This window comes from Aythya ferina (genome assembly GCF_964211825.1).
Source record: "Aythya ferina genome assembly, chromosome: 1".
Lineage (NCBI taxonomy): Eukaryota > Metazoa > Chordata > Aves > Anseriformes > Anatidae > Aythya > Aythya ferina.
In genome coordinates this window covers 14770525-14794424 of record NC_140296.1, presented here as the reverse complement: position 1 = coordinate 14794424, position 23900 = coordinate 14770525, and the positions used below count along the sequence as shown (strand labels likewise).

General features: G+C 37.4%; 1 protein-coding gene across 2 annotated transcripts; it reads right to left on the bottom strand.

The window, feature by feature from the left end:
* Positions 1-543: 543 nt before the first annotated feature.
* On the bottom strand, positions 544-22501 carry CFAP300 (cilia and flagella associated protein 300). 2 transcript variants are annotated; one of them, XM_084506640.1, is made up of 7 exons: positions 22404-22501; positions 21340-21421; positions 19636-19708; positions 13599-13765; positions 11200-11372; positions 5245-5311; positions 544-817 (listed from the first exon to the last, which is right to left on the bottom strand). In XM_084506640.1, the coding sequence occupies exons 1-7, from the start codon at positions 22421-22423 to the stop codon at positions 686-688; spliced, it is 714 nt and encodes a 237-aa protein (XP_084362766.1). In that variant the 5' UTR covers positions 22424-22501; the 3' UTR covers positions 544-685. The 2 variants fall into 2 exon arrangements, with proteins under 2 accessions (XP_084362766.1, XP_084362765.1); XM_084506639.1 differs by lacking the exon at positions 22404-22501 and adding an exon at positions 21907-22042.
* Positions 22502-23900: the final 1399 nt, after the last annotated feature.

The window sequence follows — 23900 nt, the reverse complement described above, 5'->3', positions numbered from 1 at the left end:
CGCCCGCCCGAAGCGCTTTCGGCTCCCGGCTCCGCCCCTCCTGAGCCCGCCCGCACCGGATCCCACACGGGCAGCGGCCCGCCTGCCTGCGCCCGCCCGCACCGCCGGACAGCAGGAGGGGTTTGGGGGGGTGAAAAAAGGGGGTTCGCCGCCCGGACCCCCCCCAGCCCGGACCCCCCTCGTACCCCGCAGTCTCTTTTGTGGCCGGGCTCGCCCCTCCTGCCCGGCGCCCCTCTGTGCGCGCCCGCTTCCCCCCTTCCCCTGTCCCGCCCGCCCGCGCTCCCCAGCCGCGGGGCCGCGCCGCCAACCACAACTTTTACCCCCCCCAGCTCCTCTCCCAACTTCCAGGCGCCCGCGCTCCCCTCCCCCGCCACCCCCGAGGGGGGGGCGCCCCCAATATCCCCCCCCCAAAAAAAACACACAACCCCCCCAACACCTCCACATCCAGCAGGGGGCTGCAGCCGAGCCGGGGCCACGACCCCCAGCACCCCCCAAGCACCCCCAGCACCCCCCCGGGGCGAGGAAGAGGAAGACGAGGAGGAGGAGGAGGAGAACCGCCTTTAATTAATTAACCGGGCGGGCGCACAGCCCCGCACAGCCCCGGGGCTGTGTTAGGCTATGCACAGCTCTCCCCCGGCCTCGCAGCAAGGTGTGGGGGGTCCCGACCCCATAAGCGGGGGGTGTTTTAGGGGCAGAGCGCGCTGACCCCGTAGCAGTGGTACAGGGCGTGCACGTGGCGCTGCCAGGGGTCCACCGCCAAGTAGGAGAAGCTCTGCTCGTGGCTGCTGCCCGAGGGGTACCGCAGGCCGGCCTCGTCCTGGGAGGAAGCGAAAAGAAGCGTGGTAATGGCGACGTGGAGGCCGGGCAGGGCATTCCTCAAAGCTGGGCGAAACGCAGCGGTTTGCCCCAGCGCCTGGCTTCGTGGCACGACGGGACAAACGCTGGTTTGCGTGTGGGGTCTGTCCCCATTCGGATCCCGATGCTCCAGCAGGCACAGTGCTGTTACCCGTCCCAGTAACCTTACAACCTTTAAATGCACTACTAATATAAAATGCAAAGTTAGGCACATAAACACAGGCTTACACGATACAAACCTAAAATACAGATGATTGAGTATACAAGGATCCCAACACGTTTCATCAAAATACAAAATTATTTAGGGACTAAGTATGCAAAGCTCTTCTAACAATGAGTCTTCCTCAATGAACATTTACTAATGCATCCATTCAGTCTCAAATACTTAAGGAAAACCCTCACTGAACCCGCACTTACTAACAACTTATTTTTAACAACTTTGAACTGTTATCAAAAGCAATTTGTGCACCAACCCGCTGAAAGCATCTGAAGAGAACCTAGACACCTAGCTACCAAATCCTAATTCTGAAAAAACACATTGAGCTGGCACCAGACACTGCAAGAACTGGGCTCTTCCATTTAACGTCCTACTTCTGTGCGTGTCAAGAGAGGCTTCAGCCTTGACAGGGCGGCACAGCTCAACACCCACTTCAAATCCAGGTACACAGGAACTAGAGGGGGGATTTAGGGAGGTGTTTGTTTGTTTGGTGCATTCATTGTGGTAGATGAACATCTAAAAAATCAACAATATGTAGCTGACACCTCCTGTCTTTGACACACTATAGTGTCATGCCGCTCCTCAACACCTTTATACAACACATTTGAAGAGATGTAGGTTCTGAGGGAATTCATATAATGCATGTATTTTCCATTTTCTCCAGGAAAATGTTAAACTCCTCAACTAAATACTATTCCATACTAGAGGCACATCTATCACAGTCTTTTGTTGAAGCTCTCTTCCCTTGCATAAAATAATCTGTCTTTTTTTTTGGACCAAGAAATCATGGAAACTGGAATCAGTCGGCTTAAAGGAAGAGATCTGGATTCCAATTTCTGCTCCAAAGACCATCTATGAATTTTATCCAGTAGCTGTTGCTGGCACCCCAGTTTCTCTGTTTTTTTCAAGAGGATGAACCCCCTACTATATGTTCTGATAACTTCCTTTGAGGGATTATTCAGGACCATACATCTTAAGATAAGCACCACTGTAAAAACATTGTTTAAGACAGGTAGAGATTTTATGCGTCTATTCACTGCATTTTCTGGTGGTAGTCAAATACCACAAGCTAAAAATAGCATTCTATTTTTAAGGAACACAGCATACAAACTCTGTAGCTCCAATTTTAAGATACCTAACTGTCTAAAGATGTTTTACCGGGATCCTTGTGTATCAAATGCTGGATTCTCAATAACAGTAAGGAGAGCAAGCTTTACAGTTTTACAGTACTCAGCATCACAATACCTTGGAGTTTGATCCAAAAGTAACTTAAGTTCATGCACAAAACAGAAAGAAAGCAAGAGACCAGTGTCAAGATGTGATTGCTGGTTAGATTAAACTTATTTTCTATTCCTGCTGAAGATCCCATTTCTGCAGTCCAGAGTTGATCTATGCCAGCTCAGTTTTTGACTGTTTAAAGACATCAACTCAAGAACAAAAGTAACTTCTTGGTGATAAGGCATTTCAAGAAACTCCAGAGTATAGCAAACCTGGTATGAGGAAAAAAATAAATCTAATCAAGTTAAAAGGGTCCTTAAATTTATTTTAGTTAGTAAAGAGGCCATTAAAACAACAACAACAAAATTAAAGGATTTGACCATAGAGGCACTGGAATTTATATGGATTTACTCTGCTCCTTATAGCAATTGGGTGCATAAAGGATCATACCAATTCTATCTGCAATTTGGACTTCGGTTCAGACATGTAGTGGGTGAAACGATTTGATGTACTGATACAGAGTGGGGTCATTTTACTTTGTAGGAATACAGATCGTGTGCAGATGACTGAAAAAGAGCACATGCATAGCGTAATACAGAAATAATGATACTGCTGAACATTTCGCAGAACAGCATCCTTTAATCAACAGTTTTTTAAGAAGAATTTTTGAGTAAGTTATTTATTACAATGATTTCTAACATTGCTATAGTTAGGTTTCAGATTAAAAAAAAAATATTATAAAATAGCAATCACCATCCAAATACTTCATCTGTAACAAAGTTTCACTAGCCCCAAGATTTAAAATGATTTCTCTTATGATAGCCAGGTCTACAAAGTTCTGATGCTAAACAGATCTGTAGACATTTATAAGTACACCCTAATACCTTTAAGTATCAAGATTGAGAGATCTGACTACTTCAGGATTAAATTTGTTCCAAACTGCTTTTTAAGCATACCCCTTTCAGAGATTACATCAGTTTCCATCACTGGTTTTGATATGATCACATCAGAATTATAGCTCTATCGACACAGACTTGCTAAAAAGGAGGCACTACTCACAATTTTCATACAATATCAATGACAGTTTACTTTGATTACCTGATTTTAATAATGTTCTTTTTCTAGATACTGTTTACAAAATGAGGGCTCATTAGCCAAAACTTAAAAACTAAGTAAAAAGAAAGTGATGGTATCAGGATGGTGTTACATAAAATTAAGTCCTGATTCCATTCATACTTGTGCAAATATACAAGTATTTATTTATCCATTTATTAATGCAGCTTGCAGAAATATGGCTTCTTCTAACTTCTCAGCTGCAGTTCAAGTCACCTTTACCAAAACAGCTTTCCTTTATGTCAGGCTACAATGGTATGTCCATTTCTTTCAGGTACAAATCAAGAAAATATGGCTTATAAATTGTTACCTCAACATTATCACACGATACTCTACAGTTATTTACCAAATGAACTCAGAAACTACATCTACTGCAGAAATGTGTTTGTCTCTTTGAGAGAAAGTTTTCATCTAAAGCACAAGACATTTGTGTTCTATTAAGTACCTTTCTGTTAATTTCCAAGTAGAGTTTTGTTTCACAGAACCATCAGACAATCCAGACCCAATTGCTTAAGACTCTGTCTGTTTTCAGGGAAGTTTGTTCAAGATTTCTTTAGAGCAAACTAGAATTTTAGAACTTTCCTTCACCTCACAGTTTTTCAGAATATGCAGGAAAGCCAAATTTTCCCACCAAGGCTACAGGAAGGATAACATACTATGTATTTACACTGGATTTTCTTTTGTCCATCCACTTCTTTGTTTTCAAAAAAGTTACTGAAGGATGCCTTTTGTTGTTGTTAATACTGATGATATTTAATGTATGGCAAAGACAGCCATGGGAGCTCTTAAATATCTAAACATCTACCTAAACACAGCAGCAGTCTGCAAAGTTCGTGTCCATATATTTGATTCAAAGATAGGGGGAAAAATGGTAATAACAGTAAAATATCACATTATCAGTTGTGGTGTTTTTTGTTTGTTGGTTTTCATTTTTTACTTTATTTTTTTTTTATTAAAGTCTGCAGCCCAGTAGACAGGTGAACTGTGATACATTAAGTAAAGTACTTATTTTTAGAAAACATTTTAGAAGCCTTCTATGAATTACACATACTACATAAAAGATGATGACCCACAGATGAACAACCAGGGTATTGGCAACCTAAAGGGAAGTTTGCACAGTCTGAAATGACATCAGCTATTTCTTTTGGATGTCGGTACATTATCTGCTTACATATTCTGGTTACTCAAGAAGGCTTTGGAGTAGTAACAATTAAACGCCAGGTATGCTGAATCTAGTAAACATGCAGCCAGTTCTCAAACTTATCTTGATGGTAAATGCATGATTTTGCAAGAGAAACAGAAAGGAATGAGACTTGACAAGGGAGGGGAAAAGAGGTTAGCAGTCATCTCACCATTCTCACCCTTTCATATACTCAATTTTCTTGCAGTCTTTACAGTAAGAGATGCAATACAAGCTATTCAGAAAGCTGTAGCAACATTTCAAAGAACAGAACTATACAAAGTTGAGTGGATTCTTAATCCTTACTTCTATCTTAAGTAGATATAAAAATAGAATTACTCAGACCTAAAGATACTTATTTTTTTTTAATAAAGTAGTTTCTGGATAACTATTATGACTTCAAGTGTAATCCAGTAAACCTATTTTTAGTGAACTACCCAAATAAAATTTTAGCTGGTGATAATTGATGAAGAGTTACTCAAGAGTGCAAGCAGGATGAGATCAGGGATGAATTTATGAATAAACAATGGCAACAACTATGGAAAAATAACCCTCGAAAATGGAGTATTATATTTTCATTGTGTAAATGTCAATTCCATGTTTTCATGCTATGCATGTCACTTCCAGTAAAATTCTGTACTATAAAATTGTTAATACTTACATATGCAGACACTCTGAAGACAGTTGAAGTAATGCTTATTTCTTTTGTTTCATGATTCTTTTGAACACTGAAAACCAGAGGAAATAATACATACTTAATATTTACAGTATTATTTGAATCCTTCATTCAATAAATACATTTATTAAATATATTTAAAATACATTTTAACATATTCATTGTTCTTGCTCAAATATGATGAAGTTCAAATTAATAGTTAAAATTCAACTCATGTTACATTGGCTCATGAAGAGCTACACTGTTAGATAACATGGATATTATGAAAACAGAAAACTGTTGGATGAAAATGCAGCTACTCATCTGAATTGGTCTTACTGTTTTCAGCCACTAAATTTCAGTAATATTACCCAGGCCTAGTGTATAAAGTATCCAGTATGGAGTTTGCATTTTGATAGCTATGAAAAGTGACTCAGCTAAACATTTTGTTAAAAGCCTTTCACATATTCTGCAAGAAAAAAAAAAAAAAAAAAGCTGCAAAGTGAACCACATCTTAATTCAGACTACAAAGGGTAGCAGTGGTATTTTTAAAGAAATGCAAACTTCAGCTCATTTTTAATCAGTATATAATTATGTTTTAAATTCATTTTTCCTGCTTTAGAATGATGTATGCATGGACAGCTATGCAACTCAGGATGGTATTATTTCTGAATTTTTCAATTTCTAGATGTGTTTGTTGTGGACTGCCAGTTCTTCTGTCACTATTACCAATCACACTAAGATACTATTGCAATTATCTCAACATATTTTTTAAAGGAATTATTTTCCTCAGGTCTGCTTTAAGTGATGTTTATATTTCTTCCCGATGTAGATGGTGTAACTTGTATTAATTTATCTAATTTCACAGATTCTTATTTAAGATAACTCAGCGTGGATTAATTGAGCTTTATAGGTCACTTACAGAGTTCCAAGAAGCACATAGCTCAGAACCTGCCTTGTCACAGTCAGGTTCAAGTTCCCTAGAAAGGTCCCCAAAATAGCCAAATTTCTATAAGGTGTGTGTTAAACACAGTCTAGTTGTACACTGCACCAACTCCAAGGTATGAGAGCAGTTCCCTAATCTCATTGCTTTCACAAAGCTGCTTTTTATAAGGACAAACAAAACCCAGACCAACCAGCACCATTCTTGTTGATTCAACCTCTTTAACCAGTTAAAAAACTGGCTTTAACTGATTTCATCTGCAGAGTAACAACAGTCATGTATGAATTAAGCCTATACTGTGAAGTTGATCTTTCCTGTGGTGAGTCAGTAACAAGGCTTTCTCAGAATTTTTTGCTGTAACTCACATGTTGATAGACTCAGCAGTGGATTAAGACGGCATTGCTGAAACTGGTACTGGCCCCAGTTGTCTGCCTTACCACCCCTCATGAGATTAGTGCCTTCCCAGCAGGGACAGCTCAACTGGTTCATGAGTCAGCTGCTGAACCACTGCAGTTTACAGACCAGCATTTTAAGATAAACTAAAATGGATGTCAGTTTATGCTAACGTACAGGGCTGTAAACTCCAGCAGTTCAGGAACTGTTTAACCACGTCTGCTAGAAGAGTGACAACTTTTGAGAACAAGGTATAGAGCAGTAGTGGGGTCAACACTTTCTACAACACATCACCACCCTGAAAAGCTGCAGTTGTGTTTAAGTTACTGTGGCTCCACATTATTCCATCTGAGAACAATAGCTTTCAATTTCTGGTTTCTACATTTTTATATTATATACATATATATCTAGGATACCAAAGCAAGGAGTGACAGAAAATAAATCTTCCTATTTATTCCGCTGCATTGAGAAATTTTCCTCTTGTGGTTAGCTTCCTGTAAGTCATTTTTCAGACTGAATGTTTATTTCTAGTACTTTGGTTAATTTTAAGGCAAAATAACGTATCTGCCAAAATCAGATGAGATACTCCTCTTGCTGGCTTGAAAGAAACCAGGATGTTGTCTTTGACAAACTTTTTTTTTAAAAGGTTTTAGAAAAATACTGCCTTGTCTTCTTGAAGATGATATTTTTTCTGTAAAAATAATTTCATAATACCCACGTTTTTCTTCCAAATTGTTAAGTCCTACGCTACTCATTGAATATGGAAGTTTCTTCTTCATTTCAATGTGCATCTATCCTCAGTTTATGAAGAAAAAATCTTTCTAATCATGTCTCAATTCACTTTGAATTGAACTTATATCCTAACCTTACTGGCAATATTTTACTAGGCTTTCCAAACATTAAAAGAACAACCCAGTGCTTTCACATAAATTCATTTATTTTCAGGGAAAGGAGAAGACACAAAAGGAAGGAGAAGAGGACACTAACAACAAGACACTACAGCAGCTGCCACCAGTGAGAGACACTGTCAGAAAAATCAAGTTTAGTAGAGAAAACAAGATTTATCAACTTAGGAGATCACAAAGATTTGTAAATTATATCTTAACTAACACACTTTTGTGATGTAAATGTGTTCTTTAACTAAACCAAAAATACTACAACCATCATTTTGATTTTTTCTAGGTTAAACAGGACACGACTGAAATTCTGGATGGACTCAGTTGGTCACAGGTTAATTACTGCTGGGTTAGTATCAACAAGTTGTTCATAAATTCATTATGAAGCAATTATTACTCATTTTCCAAAGCAGAAAACCTCTGACATTTCATAGTTTGATTTGGAATTCCTTAGCAGTGCTTGTAAAATAGCGAGAGCAGTTAATTTCAAGATTGTTACACTCTCTCATTATAAAACCGTATAAATGGAAATGGTTCAGTAAAACGAAATATCAAACCTTTTGACACTATTTTGAACTTTAGTGCCTAGGAGTTGGAACTCAGGGATGGCAAGGAGAAACTGTAAGAAAAAGAATAGGGAAAACCTCCTAATAGGTCTACTGCTCTGAGCACTAGAGACATTTTTGTGGAACTCTAAATATGAAGGCTCCTTCCCTTAAGAAAAACTTTTGGACCAAACAAACACCCGTGGGTTTAGTCTGGAAGCATACCATGATTGGCCTAAGTTCACCTGTAGGGACTAATTTTTCCATGCACATCAACTAAGAACTAATAATACTGTCAATTTGTTTTCTACCAAGCCTTATGAGCTGTCAAGAGAAAAAAAAAAAAAAAAAAAAAAAAAAAGGTACAGCTTATGGAACTTCTCAATACTGTAAGTTTTCATCACTTTACAAGTTTTTATCACTTTACAAAGAGTACAATGCATCTAATGAGATTGCGATCCAAGATGAGAAGAAACCACATACAAGATAACTGTCTAGAAGAGAAGAATTTAAAAACAGTTGAGTTTCAACAGGAATTTTAAGGTGAACCCTCTGGTAAAACAATTTAAGAGACCAATACTGTCATGAGCTATTGTTTACAGAAAATAACAGGCCATAAGAAAGTAATTTCATCGTTTTACTGTCTAGTATACATTGTGCAAAAATGAAGTAAGTGACACAGTACAGACTACAGACTGGAAGTTAGAAATCAAACAAGTCAAGACTGGCATGAGCTCTTCAGAGCTTCATTGTTTACTGTTTCGATGTTTTTCTTCTCTCTTAAGAAGGTGGTAACAAAAACAACAAAAAATAAATAAAAGAAAAACACATCGTCATTTTGGATAAACCAGGGACAGAGGGAATAGAGAGAAAGCAGGAGACAAATGTGACTGTTAATGGGGAGAAAAAGTCTGAAATATGGAGATCGAAAGCTTTTCTGATTGGATTGACAAATAATTTAATATGAAAGGAGCAAGATAAAAGATACAGTTACATTGTGACTTGTTTTTTCAAGTACTAGTCAGTGCAAATACCAGCTCCACTGGCAGCGAGACATCTACAGACATTAGTCACAGGAATGGAGAGACACACCGTAGGTAAGTATCAAAGAACAGTGATGTCACATGAGGTGAACAGGTACGTTTTAAAACTGTGGAGGATAGAACAGTAGCTGACAACTGAAAAACAAAAAACAAAAGTAACACACAAGAAAAGTCACAGAAATATGTAATAGGACAACAGGGAATGGGTTGAGGATGTAGGAAAAGCAAACAATGAAAGCAGGATGAAATTTTGGGGAAGACTTTGGAAGGTGCTTTTGTGTTTGTTTGTTTGTTTTAATAACAAGAACTACTTAACATCCTCATCGGAGTTTACCATAGGAAAAGAAAGAAGGGGGAAATGTTTAAGGAGACACAAAAGCAAGGAGGAATGGCTCAGAACAAAACTTTAAACTGTTTAGGGGAAAAAAAAATCATCATTAAAAGGAAGTAAGAAAGTGAAGGAACTGATTAGATTTGGTGTTTTATCCTGGGTCAACTCAACAACACGAGCAGAAACAGCTGTAGTCAGTGCACAGTGAACTAAGGCCAAGGATTAGTGTAAGGAACAGCCTGTTTAAGTGCAACTGTTTAAGAGAAAAGGGAAAGCAGAGCTGAAGTACTGATAGATCGTTTTACATCATACTATGTATTTCTGAAGGACCCACTAGATTTCTCTCTACGTGAAAAATCAAAAATGAAGTTCACACTAGTAAGAAAGCTTTGGTGACTAATCCCAAAGTTCGAAATAATAAATGCAGCAACCCAATTTAGTTATTTCTAAAAAATCTTGGAATATTTATAATAGTTTCTTTGTTTCAGAGGTTCCTTTAGAAGTATCAGCTGTTCTACTGCTACTTTAATCATTTATTTCTTTAATTAATTTTATAAATGATTAAGAATAAATTTTATAAATAATTCACTGGAAACAGCATATGACTAAATCAACACAGACCCTGGAAAGTACTGACTATTAGAAAATCTGGGGGCTGCTTAGCAGTTATTAAGGTTTTGTAAAATTCTTTGGTTAAGTATTACAAAAAAATGCCAAGAAAGAAGCCAAATATTTTGTTTTACGTATTCTGTTTGGATGCAGCAAGCTTCATACAAGTGCTACAACGGTCAAGAAATATTCAGGTGAGTCACCGAATCTAATCCTTTCACCATATCTTTGTTCAGACAGATTTTACTCTGAAGTTTAACCAATGGCATTTTAAGAACAGACTCAACGATGAAGATAATTTACACGTGATTTTTTTTTCTAGTGTGCTTGTGTATAATCTTAAAATAGGAGATGAAGTAACAGTTGCTAATCTCACCATTCCAAATACAGCCAAGGAAAAAAAAAACAAAAAGGAGAGAAAAACTGTTTTGTCAGTCAGTGAAGTCATCATATGGGTACAGGGTATATCAAAAAGGGAGAAAGTTGCTTTTTTTTTTTTTTTTTTTCCCCTGAATTGACATCTTTGATCAATTGCTCTCATCTCAAGGAAAAAATACATAAATGCCAAACAATTCCATATACCAGACCTGGCAAAAAAATGTGTTAGCTCACTGTCATGCTGACAGCCATATTCCTCCACAGCTATATGCTGCAAGAAGTGTATCTGTGGAGCAAAGAATGCCAAAATCCAACTGAATTTTTAAAAATAATAATAATCAGATGGAATAAAGCATAAACAGAATCAAAAAAAAATTCATTTGATGTTATTCAGTTTTTAAATCCTAAAACAAGAACAGCTTGAAAGTAGTCCAAGACTATCCATCCAATACTAACTTGATATTTTATCAACAACAGTGGAAATACAATCTAGTTCCAGTGGCATGCAATGTTTTCATTAGAGGACTACAGAAACAAAAATCTTTAAAATGGGAGTGAACTACAAAACATCAATGTCCATTCCTGTGATACAATAAAAAGGTTTTATGTAGGACAACTGCCATTAAAATTGCATATATTTTGCCACTAAACTATTACCATCGTTGCAGGGTATTTTAATAAATGAACATAAATAAGCTTGCAGATTTATTAAATAACAGACCTATTTTTGAAGCAGTAACACACAGTAAATTTACAGTAATTCACACAAAGCATCTATGCCCAGCACATACATACACAATTGTATAGAAAAGGAAACACTTGCCTCACCAGATCTTTATATAAAGCTTTGGTAGTTTCTAAGTATGGCCCAAGCATGTCTTCAAACTGGCAAAGAGCTCCTCCAATACAAAGATGCTTAAAAAGACAGAACAGAAATTCTTTGCGGTCTGATTGACTGAATATATCGTAATGGTCCGAATCTTCCAGAAGCAAGACCTTATGGAACAAGAAAATAATAAAGAAATTAAACAGACGAAAAATTCTTATTTTCAATTAAGTATACAAACAACTACTTTCCTGCATATCACACAGTTATGTTCATTATGTTTTATATGAATAAGGGGTGGAAATAATTAGTACTTTTCTCTAAATCCTTCTTCCAGTGATACAATTAGGTTTAAAATACTGTCAATACGACTGTCAGATTCGTGCCCGCAAAACATAAGGGAATATTTTTCAAGAGTCTTGTGATTCATTGCTTAATTGCTCATCCACCTAATGAAACAATCAATAACCTGAAAATAATCTAGCTCTATCTGGTATGTTGATCACTACCAATTAGTTTGTCTTTGGTAACTTTGACCGCATTTGCTTTTTGCCTCTAAGCTTTTACAGTTATCTCACATTCCTAAAGGTATCCCAGAGGAGATCAGTCAAATTCACACCATTCTTTACTGCAGAGTCTAGTGAGCGTTTATCTGTACCATGGATAAGCCAGGCATGCTATTCAGCTGCTTCCACGTGTCCCACCTGCCTTTTGCTGCAATATTGTGTGAACACAGGGTTCTTGCCAGATTAGCCTCGATGCTTCCAGCTGTAAGGGTGGGCAGGAACTGTAGTTCAGCGTGACAACAAAACGTAGGTACCAACCTAGACGCAGGCAAACAGGTCTAAGCTAGACTTGAACTTACTGCTCTGTGGCCCTCTCTATAGCTTCACTACACGTCTGAGTAACAAAGGATCAGGACAGCAGCTGCTGTTGGTGACCACATACATATCCCAACCCCTCCTCAGCTGAACCAAGAGAAGGCATGCCAGCTCGAAATGAAACATGAAGTTTTACAGCTGAGGGCCACCCTCTGCCACCTGCTGACACCAGGACACTGGACAGCTTGCTGCCCCCTACAGTCTACAATTCTACGGTGCTGACTAATTGAATCTGAAGCTTTTGAGTTCAGTTGTGGAAGATTTGACTCTTAGTTCTTTCTGCCGTCTTAAGTCTTGTAAGTAGGAATCATGTTCATTACAAACCAATGTGAATCCTTCATCCTGTAAAAGCAGTCATGCATTTCTTCCAAGGGAAGGAAAATGAAGAGAGACTGAAACTCCGATGACTCATTTTAAATGTTGCCTCTAACTTTATTACATCAAATATACTTAATTTTCAGAAAACGTTTCACACAGACCCAACTTATAAGCAAATAGATAGCATTTTGAACTGCTAGGCTACAGACCACATCTGAAATTCAAACATGAGCTTGAGTTCTCTGCTTTTCCCAGAACTTTACAAGACAGACCAGTATTTCAGGCCACATCCTGTAACCAGTGTCACTGGTTCAAATACATCATCTTCAAAGGATTTGCCAAGTGCAAATGAGTGCAACTCTATAATTATTAAGCACTTACGTTGATTATATATACAAGAAGAGCAAAATCCAGTTCTCCCACACTATGCTTTGCTAATGCTAAACAAACATAAGTAATAAAAATTTGTTTTAGCTTATGAAGTCAAAAGAAACACTTACAATGAAGATATGTTGATTAAGAAGGTGACACTCTTAAGAGAGATTCTTTTTCAGAATCATCTGCTCTCTAACACCTCCACTGGAAGGTGACAAACAGAATTTTCACCTTGCAGGCCTGTTTAAGGGTTATGTTTAGTCCTTTTCCAATCTTACAGCACAAAATCATTTCTCTTTTCTTAGTTTCCTCTCCTTTATTTCAGCTCAAAGTATCTGGAGCTATGTTTCCTCAAATACCTTCACATATGATATGGTCAGCATTCCTGGTGAGGAATGCTTCAGGAAGCAGCTACTGAGTGCACTCAGTTTCATAAACTACCTGGATGGTTGGGTGAACCTGCAGCTCTGGGTATTGCAGGACCCTTCCACTGGCTCCTCTTGTTTTTCTACGAAAAAGAGTAGCTGGATTTCCCCACACATCACCAAGCAGTGAGTGCTTGTCAAAGTGGTGGGGAGAAGAAGGTTTTACCTTTTTCTCCTAATTGAAAAGATAAGAGGGCCCAACTGGAAAACAGCCACTGTCTTGATACTCAGGCACTGCAGTGCTTTAGTCATTTCTATCACATGGCTTTCAATTCCCATTTTTATCTTCAAAGGTACTGTCAGAAAAAAAAAATACTGGAAAAATACTGAAAAATGTGTCCTTTGGAACCTAACGGAGTACAAGAAATTAAAAAGAATTATTCATTGCTGTACTGACCTTCCTTAATTCATCAGAGATAAGAATATCATCATAATACTCATCATAACATTTCACAATGTGTCCAGTTTCTCTAACAAGTCCTTCAGTGTACAGCCGATCAAAAAATGACATAGAAATCTGTGTACAGGGCACCACTGTAGCTTCAATTTTTGTCACTTTGGAACCTGGAATATAAAGGATAGAGTCACATCAAGCCTGTTGTGATAAATACAACAGAAGAATTTCCATGTAGTAATTGTTTCACAATCATTCATAATTTGATATGGTGTGGAATTAATTAACTTCTCTAAATGGTTGTGTGGCATATTCTTAAAAAAAAAAAAAATACAGACCACATAAGTATGACTCAGTCATACAGTCCCTCAAAAAAACAAACAAACAAACAAACAAACAAACAAACAAAAAAAAAACAAAAAAAAACAAAACAAAACAAAAAAAAAAAAAAAAAAAAAAACAAAGAAAGCTGAGAAACAAGGGTAAAGAAAACATTAAATTCAGCCAAACACTAACACTACATTAAGGCTCATGTGTTTGCTCCCCCTGTTGGCAACAGTATCAGTCGAAACAAATAATAGATAAAACACCATGTGAAACTCCACATCACGTTAGATCACACCCTAGAAAATCATATTCCACAACTTAAGCTGTATCTGAGAACAAAATACCACATTTAAAGTAGAAAAGTCACTAGCTGCTAACAGCAGCCAGCAAAGCAAAATAAAAGAAAATCCCACAACCCCAACACATTTTTCTTTTATCTGAACTTTTCACAAAATTATTTTGTAGCTACCTACTGTAAGCTTTACTAGTCAGCTATTTCAGAAGATGAAAAAGTACTGTCAGCGTTTCCTGCATGAATAAGGAGTATTCTTTCTGCAACCAGTAAGTACAGGTACATTTTCCTGTAATATTTCTTTTTGTTTTCTGTGCTTGTGAATGATCTGAGGCTGGATCTTCTTGCTCATAGACATTTAGTGCCATCTGAGATACTCCGTAGCACTTTGTTTAACAAGGTATCAGTCCATAAGGGAACATATCTTCTTTCTATACAGTGTTACATCTACAGATCTGTATGCATGGTGTTGGTAACTTGAGACATCTTCAATAGCATTGGACTCATACGTTTAAGAAGCACTGGACACAGTCCAGTTCTATCTGCTCTCTATAGACCAAGGGTTCAGCGAGACACACAGCTTTGAGCAACCTGATTTAGTGGGAGGTGTCCCTGCTCATGGCAGGGGATTGAAACTAGATGACCTTTAAGTTCCCTTCCAACCCAAACCATTCTATGGTTCTGTGAACACGTGCTCTGGTCATCTCCGAGCCCCCCTGAACATCCTTCAGAGTGCTTCTGAAAAGGAGAGGAAGAGAGGGCACGACAAAGGATGAGCATGAGGGAAAACATGAGGGAGCACACACTGGCAATGTTTCTCAGCAGAAATAATATTCACAAAATTCCAGCTGTCTAGGAGTTTACTCCCATCTTTTCTCATTTGTAGATTCCCTCAATGGTAGATCAGTCAACATCAGACTATCAAAAGACTGTTAATTATACTATTAAATTAAGTGGTGAGCTGGCAAACTGATCTAAAGGATCACTAGGAGTAATATTTTGGAAATTGCCAAGTTTCACTCTAGACAACAGTATTTCAGAAACAGAAACACATTAAAAAAAGCTGCATGAACAGTGGTGCTTCCAAAAGCATATATGACTCTCCATTCTGATCCTAATCTCTGCAAGCATAGCATAACCTAACATTTCTCTTCCCTCACACTTCCAAAAATCTCAGATATTATCCATAGAGATTATTTATTCACAGGTTAAGTCTGAACAGCGGACTTTTGATACATAAATCCAGGTAAACTGTACACCTATCTGATCAACACTAAGAAAAGCAATTAGAGAGAAGTTATAAATAGATGGCTTGAAAACATGTCTATTAAGCTAAAAGTACCATCTGAAATTGTACCTTTTTTTTTTTTTTTTTTTTTTTTTAATTGGGCCAATGTGATGTAAAGAAATTATATGGAAAAGCTTGGCATTTAATTGCTTGAGTTCACATCTACAGATATGGTTATGGCAAAGGATAACTTTTGTGAAAGAATAAGTTTTAGGACATTCTCGCTGTCCACGTAGGGATTATGAAAAAATCATTAAATTATGTAACCAAAATCACAAGTCAGAAAAAAAAAAAAAAAAAAAAGGTGACTTAAAGCCTCTTAACCTAAGCAGGGAGGGGAAGGAGACCTTTATGTAGTTAGTTAGTTATTACTTCCTTCCAACTCCTCATCCATGGACTCACCTAACTTTCAGTTCTCTGCATTCCTTTCACAGGGATTTTTTTTTTTTTGAGGTTTAATAAGAAATAAATCATCCTCTAACATATAAATTATTTTGTAAAGATAGATGAATCAAAAACTGATTCAAGATTAATAAAAATCAGATGTTAAACAACTTGGAAAAAAAAAAAAAAAAGAGAGACATTTTACATATCTTACATTTTCCCAGTTATCCAGCTCAAAGTATAAGAAAGTGATCTATTTATAGGCCTTCAATTTGTTAGGATTTTACTGGGGGGGGGAAGGAAAGGAAAGGAGACACACTTCAGCTCTGAAAAAAAGATGTCCTGAAAACATCTGTTGGAAGAAAAAATAAAATCAAGAGCTTTGTGTCCTATTCAGCACTTCAGACAACTAAACTGTAAATGGAAAAGTTTGAATATACTGGAAGCTCCTATTCTCCATTTGAGAGGTGAGGCTTGAAACAGGAGATTCAGAATTTCCTGGAAAAGAGTAACCAGCTCTAATAACACTGTAAAAGTGAGCAATAAAATAGGAAGAAGAAATGTCCCGACAACTCTGCAAGTGGAAAACAAAGAGCTAAGTATTGAAACAAAACTTCTTACTTTTGGAACATCTACAAAGTGCTGCCAATATACTTTTAAATGAACATGTTGCTTATCTAGTATGGGGGAGATAAACCCCAGAATAAATACATCTAGAATTCTTCCAATGTTTAAAAAAGACTTGTTCCTCAAGGAAACCCCTTTCAACTTAATATTTACAAAACAGTTTACATAGAACATATATTGTGCAAACTTAGCACTGAGTTATAAAAAGTTGTTACTTCAGAAGTAGAATTCAAATAAAGAATAAAAATACTCAAATAAAGAAATAAAATTCAAATGACATCTACAATTTTTGCAAATGAAAACCTGTAACAGCAGCCTAAAAAAAAATGTTTATTTAAGATTACCTCACAGATTTTTAAACCCAATTCCAAAACCAGAAATCATTTAAGCTTCAAGTATGTATGGCAACTCAGTCTTTCTTAGACAAATACTGAACTTTTACTTACAGAAAAAAGAATGTACCCCTATCCTTTGAAGATAACTTTTCAAGTGTTAATTGAGTTTAAGCAGATACAGTCCTGCCTCCTTAAGACTGCTGACAGGTGCAAGGCTGGTAATGTGTCAAAAGAAAAATTACCATTTAGTTTTCATTGCTGCTATTTAAAAATACAAGAGTCAATACATAAGTTGGAATGCATCAAATGTATTCCTTGTGCTGCTTCTATTTTAGAAGTATGAAAGTAAGAGATGAAGGGAGCTTAAAACACGTGACAGAACTGTCAGGTACTCTGTTAGGAAGCCAGGAGGAGGGGAAAAAATTCATCCCTACTGCAGTAAGTTAACAAGTGTGGTGTAAGAAGAGGTAATAAAGCATATCTAATCAAAAGAAACAGAGGAGAGAATATGCTTATGTATAGTTTACCTAAAAAGTTGTATTTCGAGTAATGTTAAAACTGGAGTACCCAGCATGTGGGGGAGCTGGGAAGAGAGGGACATTTTACACTCCTTGATGCTGACTGGGGATATTATGTCCGATAAAATTAAGGTGAGGATAAAAAGCAGAAAAGAGAAACAAACACTGAGATTAAACAACAAAATAAAAGCAATAAAGCCATAAAAGCAGTAAAACTTATAGAGACAGATTTTACAGAAAGGAGATAGACAACTAAAAGAGAAGAGGTGGAGATAAATATGAAAGTGAAACAATAACTACTGAATTCAAAAGGAAAATAAACTCTTAGTAAGAAGGTGAAAGAGGACTGCAGCCTGGGAAAAAAAAAAAAAAAAAAAAAAAAAAAAAAACAACTCTAAAATATTATATTGAAGTTTTAAATAAAGCTGACAGGGTCTACAAATACTTTCTGTCCAAGTTCATGCTGGATGAAGGGGGAAGATTTAAGAACCTATCTAAACTCCACTTTATATTATGGATCATCCCCTAAAAAAAAAAAAAAAATAAATCTACATTTTGGTTTGCTAAAGAATAAATAATAAATGCAGTATTAGAATCAATAAAGATTATGTAATTTTCTTCAGGTTTAAACAAACAAACAAACAAACGAACAAACAAAAAACCCCACTACCAGTAGTTTAATTCAGGAACAGAAACTTGTTTTTAAAAGTTACTCCATGGTGACAAGTAACTTGTATATCTGGATTAATATTTTAAAGTGTCTGAAGAAGGAAATACTAGATGATTTTGTACCTCCTCCCACTCAAAGCTAATTCTTACTATATTTTCAAAAAATGCACATGAAGACTAACTATAGAAAAATGTGCCAACATTCCTCACCAAAAATAGGCAAAGAATGGGAAGATGAAATTTTAAGAGCAAATGGGGTATACCAGCTGTTCAGGATTTAAAAAGGGAACCCTTCCAGTCCTCAAAACAAAATGTATTACTTCTGTGCTGAGGAAGATTGAGCAGAATCAGGAGTTAAGCTGGGATCCTTGGCAAGTGACCCTCTGCTCTTAACATGAGGTATGTAACCTACTGACCTTCACTACAGGGACTGACAATTCATAGGCTAGACAGATAGCCGTAAAAGATTCTTGCCCAAAGCAGGAAGAGGTTCACCCAGGCTTTGAAATACATTTATCTTCTTTTTGCCAGAGTGAAAAAGAGGCTCCTTGACATTTTTTTGCATGTTATATAATTCAATTGTTTTAACAGTGGGATAGTTTGGAAAATGGATTCTGCTGACAAACAGGTGTCAATGTCTAGTGTCAATGTATATAGTGTGGAAAACCTATGCCAATTCCAGAGAGATGAAGTGGAAAAGCTAGAAAATTCCCAAAGCTCCATTAAATATTTACACATACTAAACTACTTGCAGACAAAACAAAAGAACTGAGGACTTCTCACAATACCCTTTTTAAGTATTCCTATTAAGGAGAATCACTTTGGAGATATCAGAGCTCACTTTATGTACAATATCCTACTACATTATCATATGCAGTTCCATGACATTTTATGTCTCATTTACACAATAAAAAAAAAAAAGCAGTTTCAAAGTGTTGCCATAAAATCATGTGCTATTGGTCTTTCTTTGTCAGCATCCCACTTACATCTTCAGACAAAATCAAGTGTTATGAGTGTATAATGATAGGGCAAACATCAATCTTATACCATGATGGAAACTACAGCAACCTATCACATGGATCTCTCTTTGCACCCAGATAATTTTTAATGTGTGGATATAGCACACCCCAGAGCTTGTGTAAATACAATACCTAATCTTCTGCTTCCTCTACTTTAATTTGTAACAGAGCAATAATCTCAGTCTCTCCTAAATTAGGTAGCTACATACGTAGAAAAGTGTCTTTCTCCAAATATTATCTAAGAATAAGGTATAATAATAATTCAGATTATTCAACTGAATAAATGGTTATGTCTGGATAATGATTAGGTTAACTGGATGTCACAGACTTTAAAACCACCTCTAGTAGCTTGGCTTATGAATCAATGTGGGGCTCAGGAAAAAAAAAGTAAAATTTGTCAACTTAGCCTTTAAAAAAAATAAAATATTTTACTATTATTTAGTAAAAGAAGTCATTCTTTACAGTATTTCAACTAGATGAAGATACAGTATATGAACTGTTATTATTACAAAATAGTAAATTAAAATAAAACAGTTACAGAACAAACTTTTTTCTTTAAGATTAATTTATTCTAAATTTACCCAATGTAGTCCACTGTCCTGAAGGTGAGAGCAACTTTAAACTGGAGTTCACATTTGGATCATTAAAAAATGCCTAATATTCAAATAGAAGAATAAGAGTTAATTAGATCAAACATAAAATCGTCGTATACAGTGCCTTTGATATTTTCAAAATCAATTCTAAGGATCCAATTAGGAAGTGCATTCTGTATGACCTTTCACTTTGGATACCAAATTTCATACCATCAAATACATGTTTTTGTCACTTTGTGTTGCCATTATCTGGAAGACTCAGTATCTTCATAGACGCCTACATATGCAGTATGAAGTTCTTGCAGTTAAGAACTTACAGTCCAAGAACAGACAAAAAGAATTAATGAAATCATTGGAGGTACAGAAGAAAAACGACATGTAACAATTCTACCTCTGCATGCAATGTTGTTGAGATAAAAAATGAAATGCTAAAATTTACATTTTGTAAGTAAAGTTGAAGTTTTGACAAGTGTAGATAGGTAGAAATTATTAAATTGATACAGAAGAAATCCATAGGTTATTGAAGGAATGGAAAAAATGTCCTGCAGTAAGATCTGCTGTATTCCATCTTATTAATTTATCAGTAAAAAGTGCATAGTGATGTTGATAGTTGACAAGTTTAAATGATATATAAGTCAATTAAGAAAACCCAACCTGATGTATACACATACCACCAGAGTGAATAATCACTGAACAAGCTGCTAAGGAAAATGATGGATTTTTCAGTGTCTGCATCACCAAATCTCATTATCACCTCTCTGAGACACAGAGAGATCAGACTGTGTAAAGTAATGCTCGTCTCATCCTCCATTAATTCACAGCTACTTGGAGTCCATCACTTCTTAGTGATACTTTTACATTTTTAATTCAAAGGAGACAAGCATTGAGAACCTAAATGCATAATTTACAAAGTAAAACTTTTTTACAACTTCCATAATTTGAGATGTTTTCAGTGGGAGATGAAATATTACTGTATTTTCGTGTGGATTCCTTTAAAATACCAAGAGGTTCAATTCTTCCTCCAAGATAACAATATAAAATACACCTACAGCAAATAAAAAGTTTTTTGTCATTGTTGTTGTTTTGATTTTTTTTTTTAAACAGAGTTGAAGACCATGCTGTTTTCAAAACCACAGATGATCATTTTTTTTCCACCTGCAAACAGGTGGAAAAACACAACAGATTTGCCTTTGCAGACAATATAAGTCAAGGTCACAAAATCAGTGTGAGAGATGAGTCTCAAAAAGATGAGAGCCCACAATTCCAGTATAAGCAATGGTATCCAGTAAATTTAAAAATGATGCACTTTCAGATACGTGGTGCTTATGCATGTGTAATTATACTGTATATTTACTGCGAGAACGCAGTAATAGCTCTAAGCTAACAGTACAAACGGCATGTATAAAGTCCTAGGTGGACTTCCCAACATTAAGTGTGGTGGCCAAAATCAGTATCCATCTCAGATTCCCATTCTCAGGCTTGAACAAATTGTTTTATCTTAAAACAGTATCAAAAGTATAGACTGAGATACTTTCAGTGGGCAATACAGTTAACCCACAAGACAGGGTTAGAGCACCATACCTAATCACCTACTTTCAAAGTGAGCAAATAACACGTTAACATTGCTCCAGTGTTTTCCATCATTTAGGTTTCCAATATATATAATTTCAAATACAAAGGACTTAAAACTACCGAAACAAATTCATCCTTCTGATAGGGCTTAAACTGCTGGTCAAAACTGAACGCTTGCGCCGTGATCCTGCCGTGCATGGACCTGAAACGGAGAAATGAGAAGCAATGTTCTGCATGTGCAGTAGGTACTTACTCACTGTGCACATTTGCCTAGACACACTACATGAGGTCCCCCTCAGACCAGTGCCTACACTGTTGCGTTTTTTTTTTTTTTTTTTTTTTTTTTGTTTTGTTTTGTTTGTTAGTTTGTTTTTTGTTTTTTCTTTTTCTGTCTTTTATCCACACACATACACACACACACACACACAGCGCTCCATGGAGGGCTGGGGAAACACAGCTGTGGAGCTGCAAGAGACCGGGGCTGAGGCTGGAAGACAAGGATCAACACCTTTCGCCTCATAACAAGCGCTTTGTACCGCCGGAAAATACTGAGGAGACTTCCAAGTATATAATAACATGGGGGGGGGACGACCCGGACCCGGACCCGCCGCCGGTTCATATCGAGAGTTCTGCTCCCTCCTTCCCCCTCAACCTCCCCCGGGGGGCAGCGGGCTTCCCCACGCCCACCACTTGAGGAGCCGGTCCCGAATGTCCCTGTTCTGCAGGCAGGGGAAGGCTTTCTGTGGCAGCAGACGGAAGGCGAAGCCCGCCGAGCCCTGCCGCTCCCCGGCCGCCATCTCACAGCGCCGCCGCCTCAGCGGTTGCCTCGGTAACGGCGCGGCGCGAGCGGTGCGGCCCCGGCTCGCTCCCGCCGCGGGGCCCGGCCCCGCTCAAAAAGGTTCCGGCGCCTCGTCCTGCACCGCCAGGGCCCAACTTCTGACAGGATTTCTGTGGTTCTCATAAAGAAAATACTCTAATTAAACATCAGCCCGCTCCCTCCTTCCCTCTGCTCCTATCCGTGTGCTGGAAAAAATCAGGCTTGCCGAGGGAGAGCCTGTGCATGCCCGGGAGTGGGACCACCGCTGTTGGCTGAGCCAACGCCACCCGGTCATGCCAAAAGTGAATTACGAAACGCCCAAAGTTATGAATTATGAAGCTGTGAATGAATCAGGGCTGCTTCTTACTTCCCAAAGTGTTGAGCCATGGGGAAATCCTGAGGTTCTGCTTCCAGGCTTTTCCCAGTGGAAAATTTGAGGAAAGTATGTTGTCACTTAAGGAAGTTATTTGTAAAAGCCCAGTAAAGCGAGAGATGTCTTGCAAAATCTCGGAAATTTCCTGCCCTTTTCAGGGACAGCAGCAAGAGCAGAAGGCTGCTGCCTTATGCTACATCCCCTAACAATCCCCCCTGGCTCCAAAACCAGCTATGGTCTCCAAAAATGTCATCTCCCCATTAATCTGCTCTTTTGGTTAACCAGCAGACCCATTTATAAGTAAGAAGTTTAGCAGTAGTTTTGTTTGTTTCTAATATTGTTTGTTTCTTTTGTTTCCTAAAAAAAATAAAATAAAATCCCTGAAGCTGAATTGTGTCCGATTTGAGGGGAAAGCAGAGCACAAAGATGCAGTGTGTGCTGGGGGCAGAGCAGAGAACAGAGATAAAACCACTGGCAATGGCACTGGAAAGACATCCCACAGATTCAACTCTGGGATTAATATAAAAATGATTTTTATCGTGGGATAAAACAAAACAACAACAACAAAACAATCAAACATGCCTTTCTACTTAGTACTTAAATATGATCAAAAACGGTGACACCTGAAACAAATAATTATAACCTTATTCTCAACACTTCTCCACCTACTCCAGTGCTACCTCATCTGGTGAATTCCTCTTGCCACTAATATTACTAGCCAGAGATTAAATAGCCCAAGTGAAAGAACTGGTTTGGGCAGGGAGTGATGTGTAGCAACAACTACCAAACACACATTCTGAATTTCAAGTTGTGTAGACTCAAATATAGATTAAAAAAAAAAAAAAAAGGTGAAACTTTAGGTCCTAGACTTCTGGGAGAAAATAAATAAATAAATAAATAAATAAATAAACAAATAAATACAAGAACACTGGCTTTAGTGAGGATTTTCTCTGATTAAAATGTCGAATCAACAACTGTATGCTCAAATCCCACTGAAATCAAGAGTGTTTAAATGCTTTGATGAATCAGAGGTAAGGAAATGAGCAAGGACTTCAGAACTGGCTCAGGAGGATCAGGACAGGAAGCTCTAAGCTACTGAATTAATGTCTTTAATGTTGTGTAATGTACCTGTCGTAGTTTTTTAATTCAACGTTTCCAATTTTAAGCACTTTACAGCAGTAGAAGTTAGAATGGGACTTGGAATTTGAGTACTGGCTTCATCTTGTGCTTCATTCACAACAACACAAAGTAGATAGTCAAAGAAGTCTTAAACATGAATATTTAACTTTTTTTTTAAGTTCATGCTGCTAAGGATTTTATGGTCTCAGGGAAGATATTTTGAGGGAGGAAAATATGTTTTTCTGCTGCAGAGTGAAGTCTTGTAAGTAATATATTATTAAGCAATAATAGTGTCTCAGTCTTTGCCAGACCTATTTTCAGTATTGTTTGTTTTTCATGTATTTACTTACACATGATTTTGAAGAGTTTTAC

What these genes read in the sequence shown, in the direction of transcription:
- CFAP300 (XM_084506639.1), bottom strand. Translation starts at nt 22,016, where the DNA reads ATGGCGGCCGGGGAGCGGCAGGGCTCGGCGGGCTTCGCCTTCCGTCTG. An exon ending in TTATATAAAGATCTGGTGAG is followed by an intron (nt 5,312 to 11,199) that starts GCAAGTGTTTCC and finishes TCTGGTTTTCAG; the next exon opens with TGTTCAAAAGAATCATGAAA. An exon ending in TCTTCAGAGTGTCTGCATAT is followed by an intron (nt 818 to 5,244) that starts GTAAGTATTAAC and finishes GCTTCCTCCCAG; the next exon opens with GACGAGGCCGGCCTGCGGTA.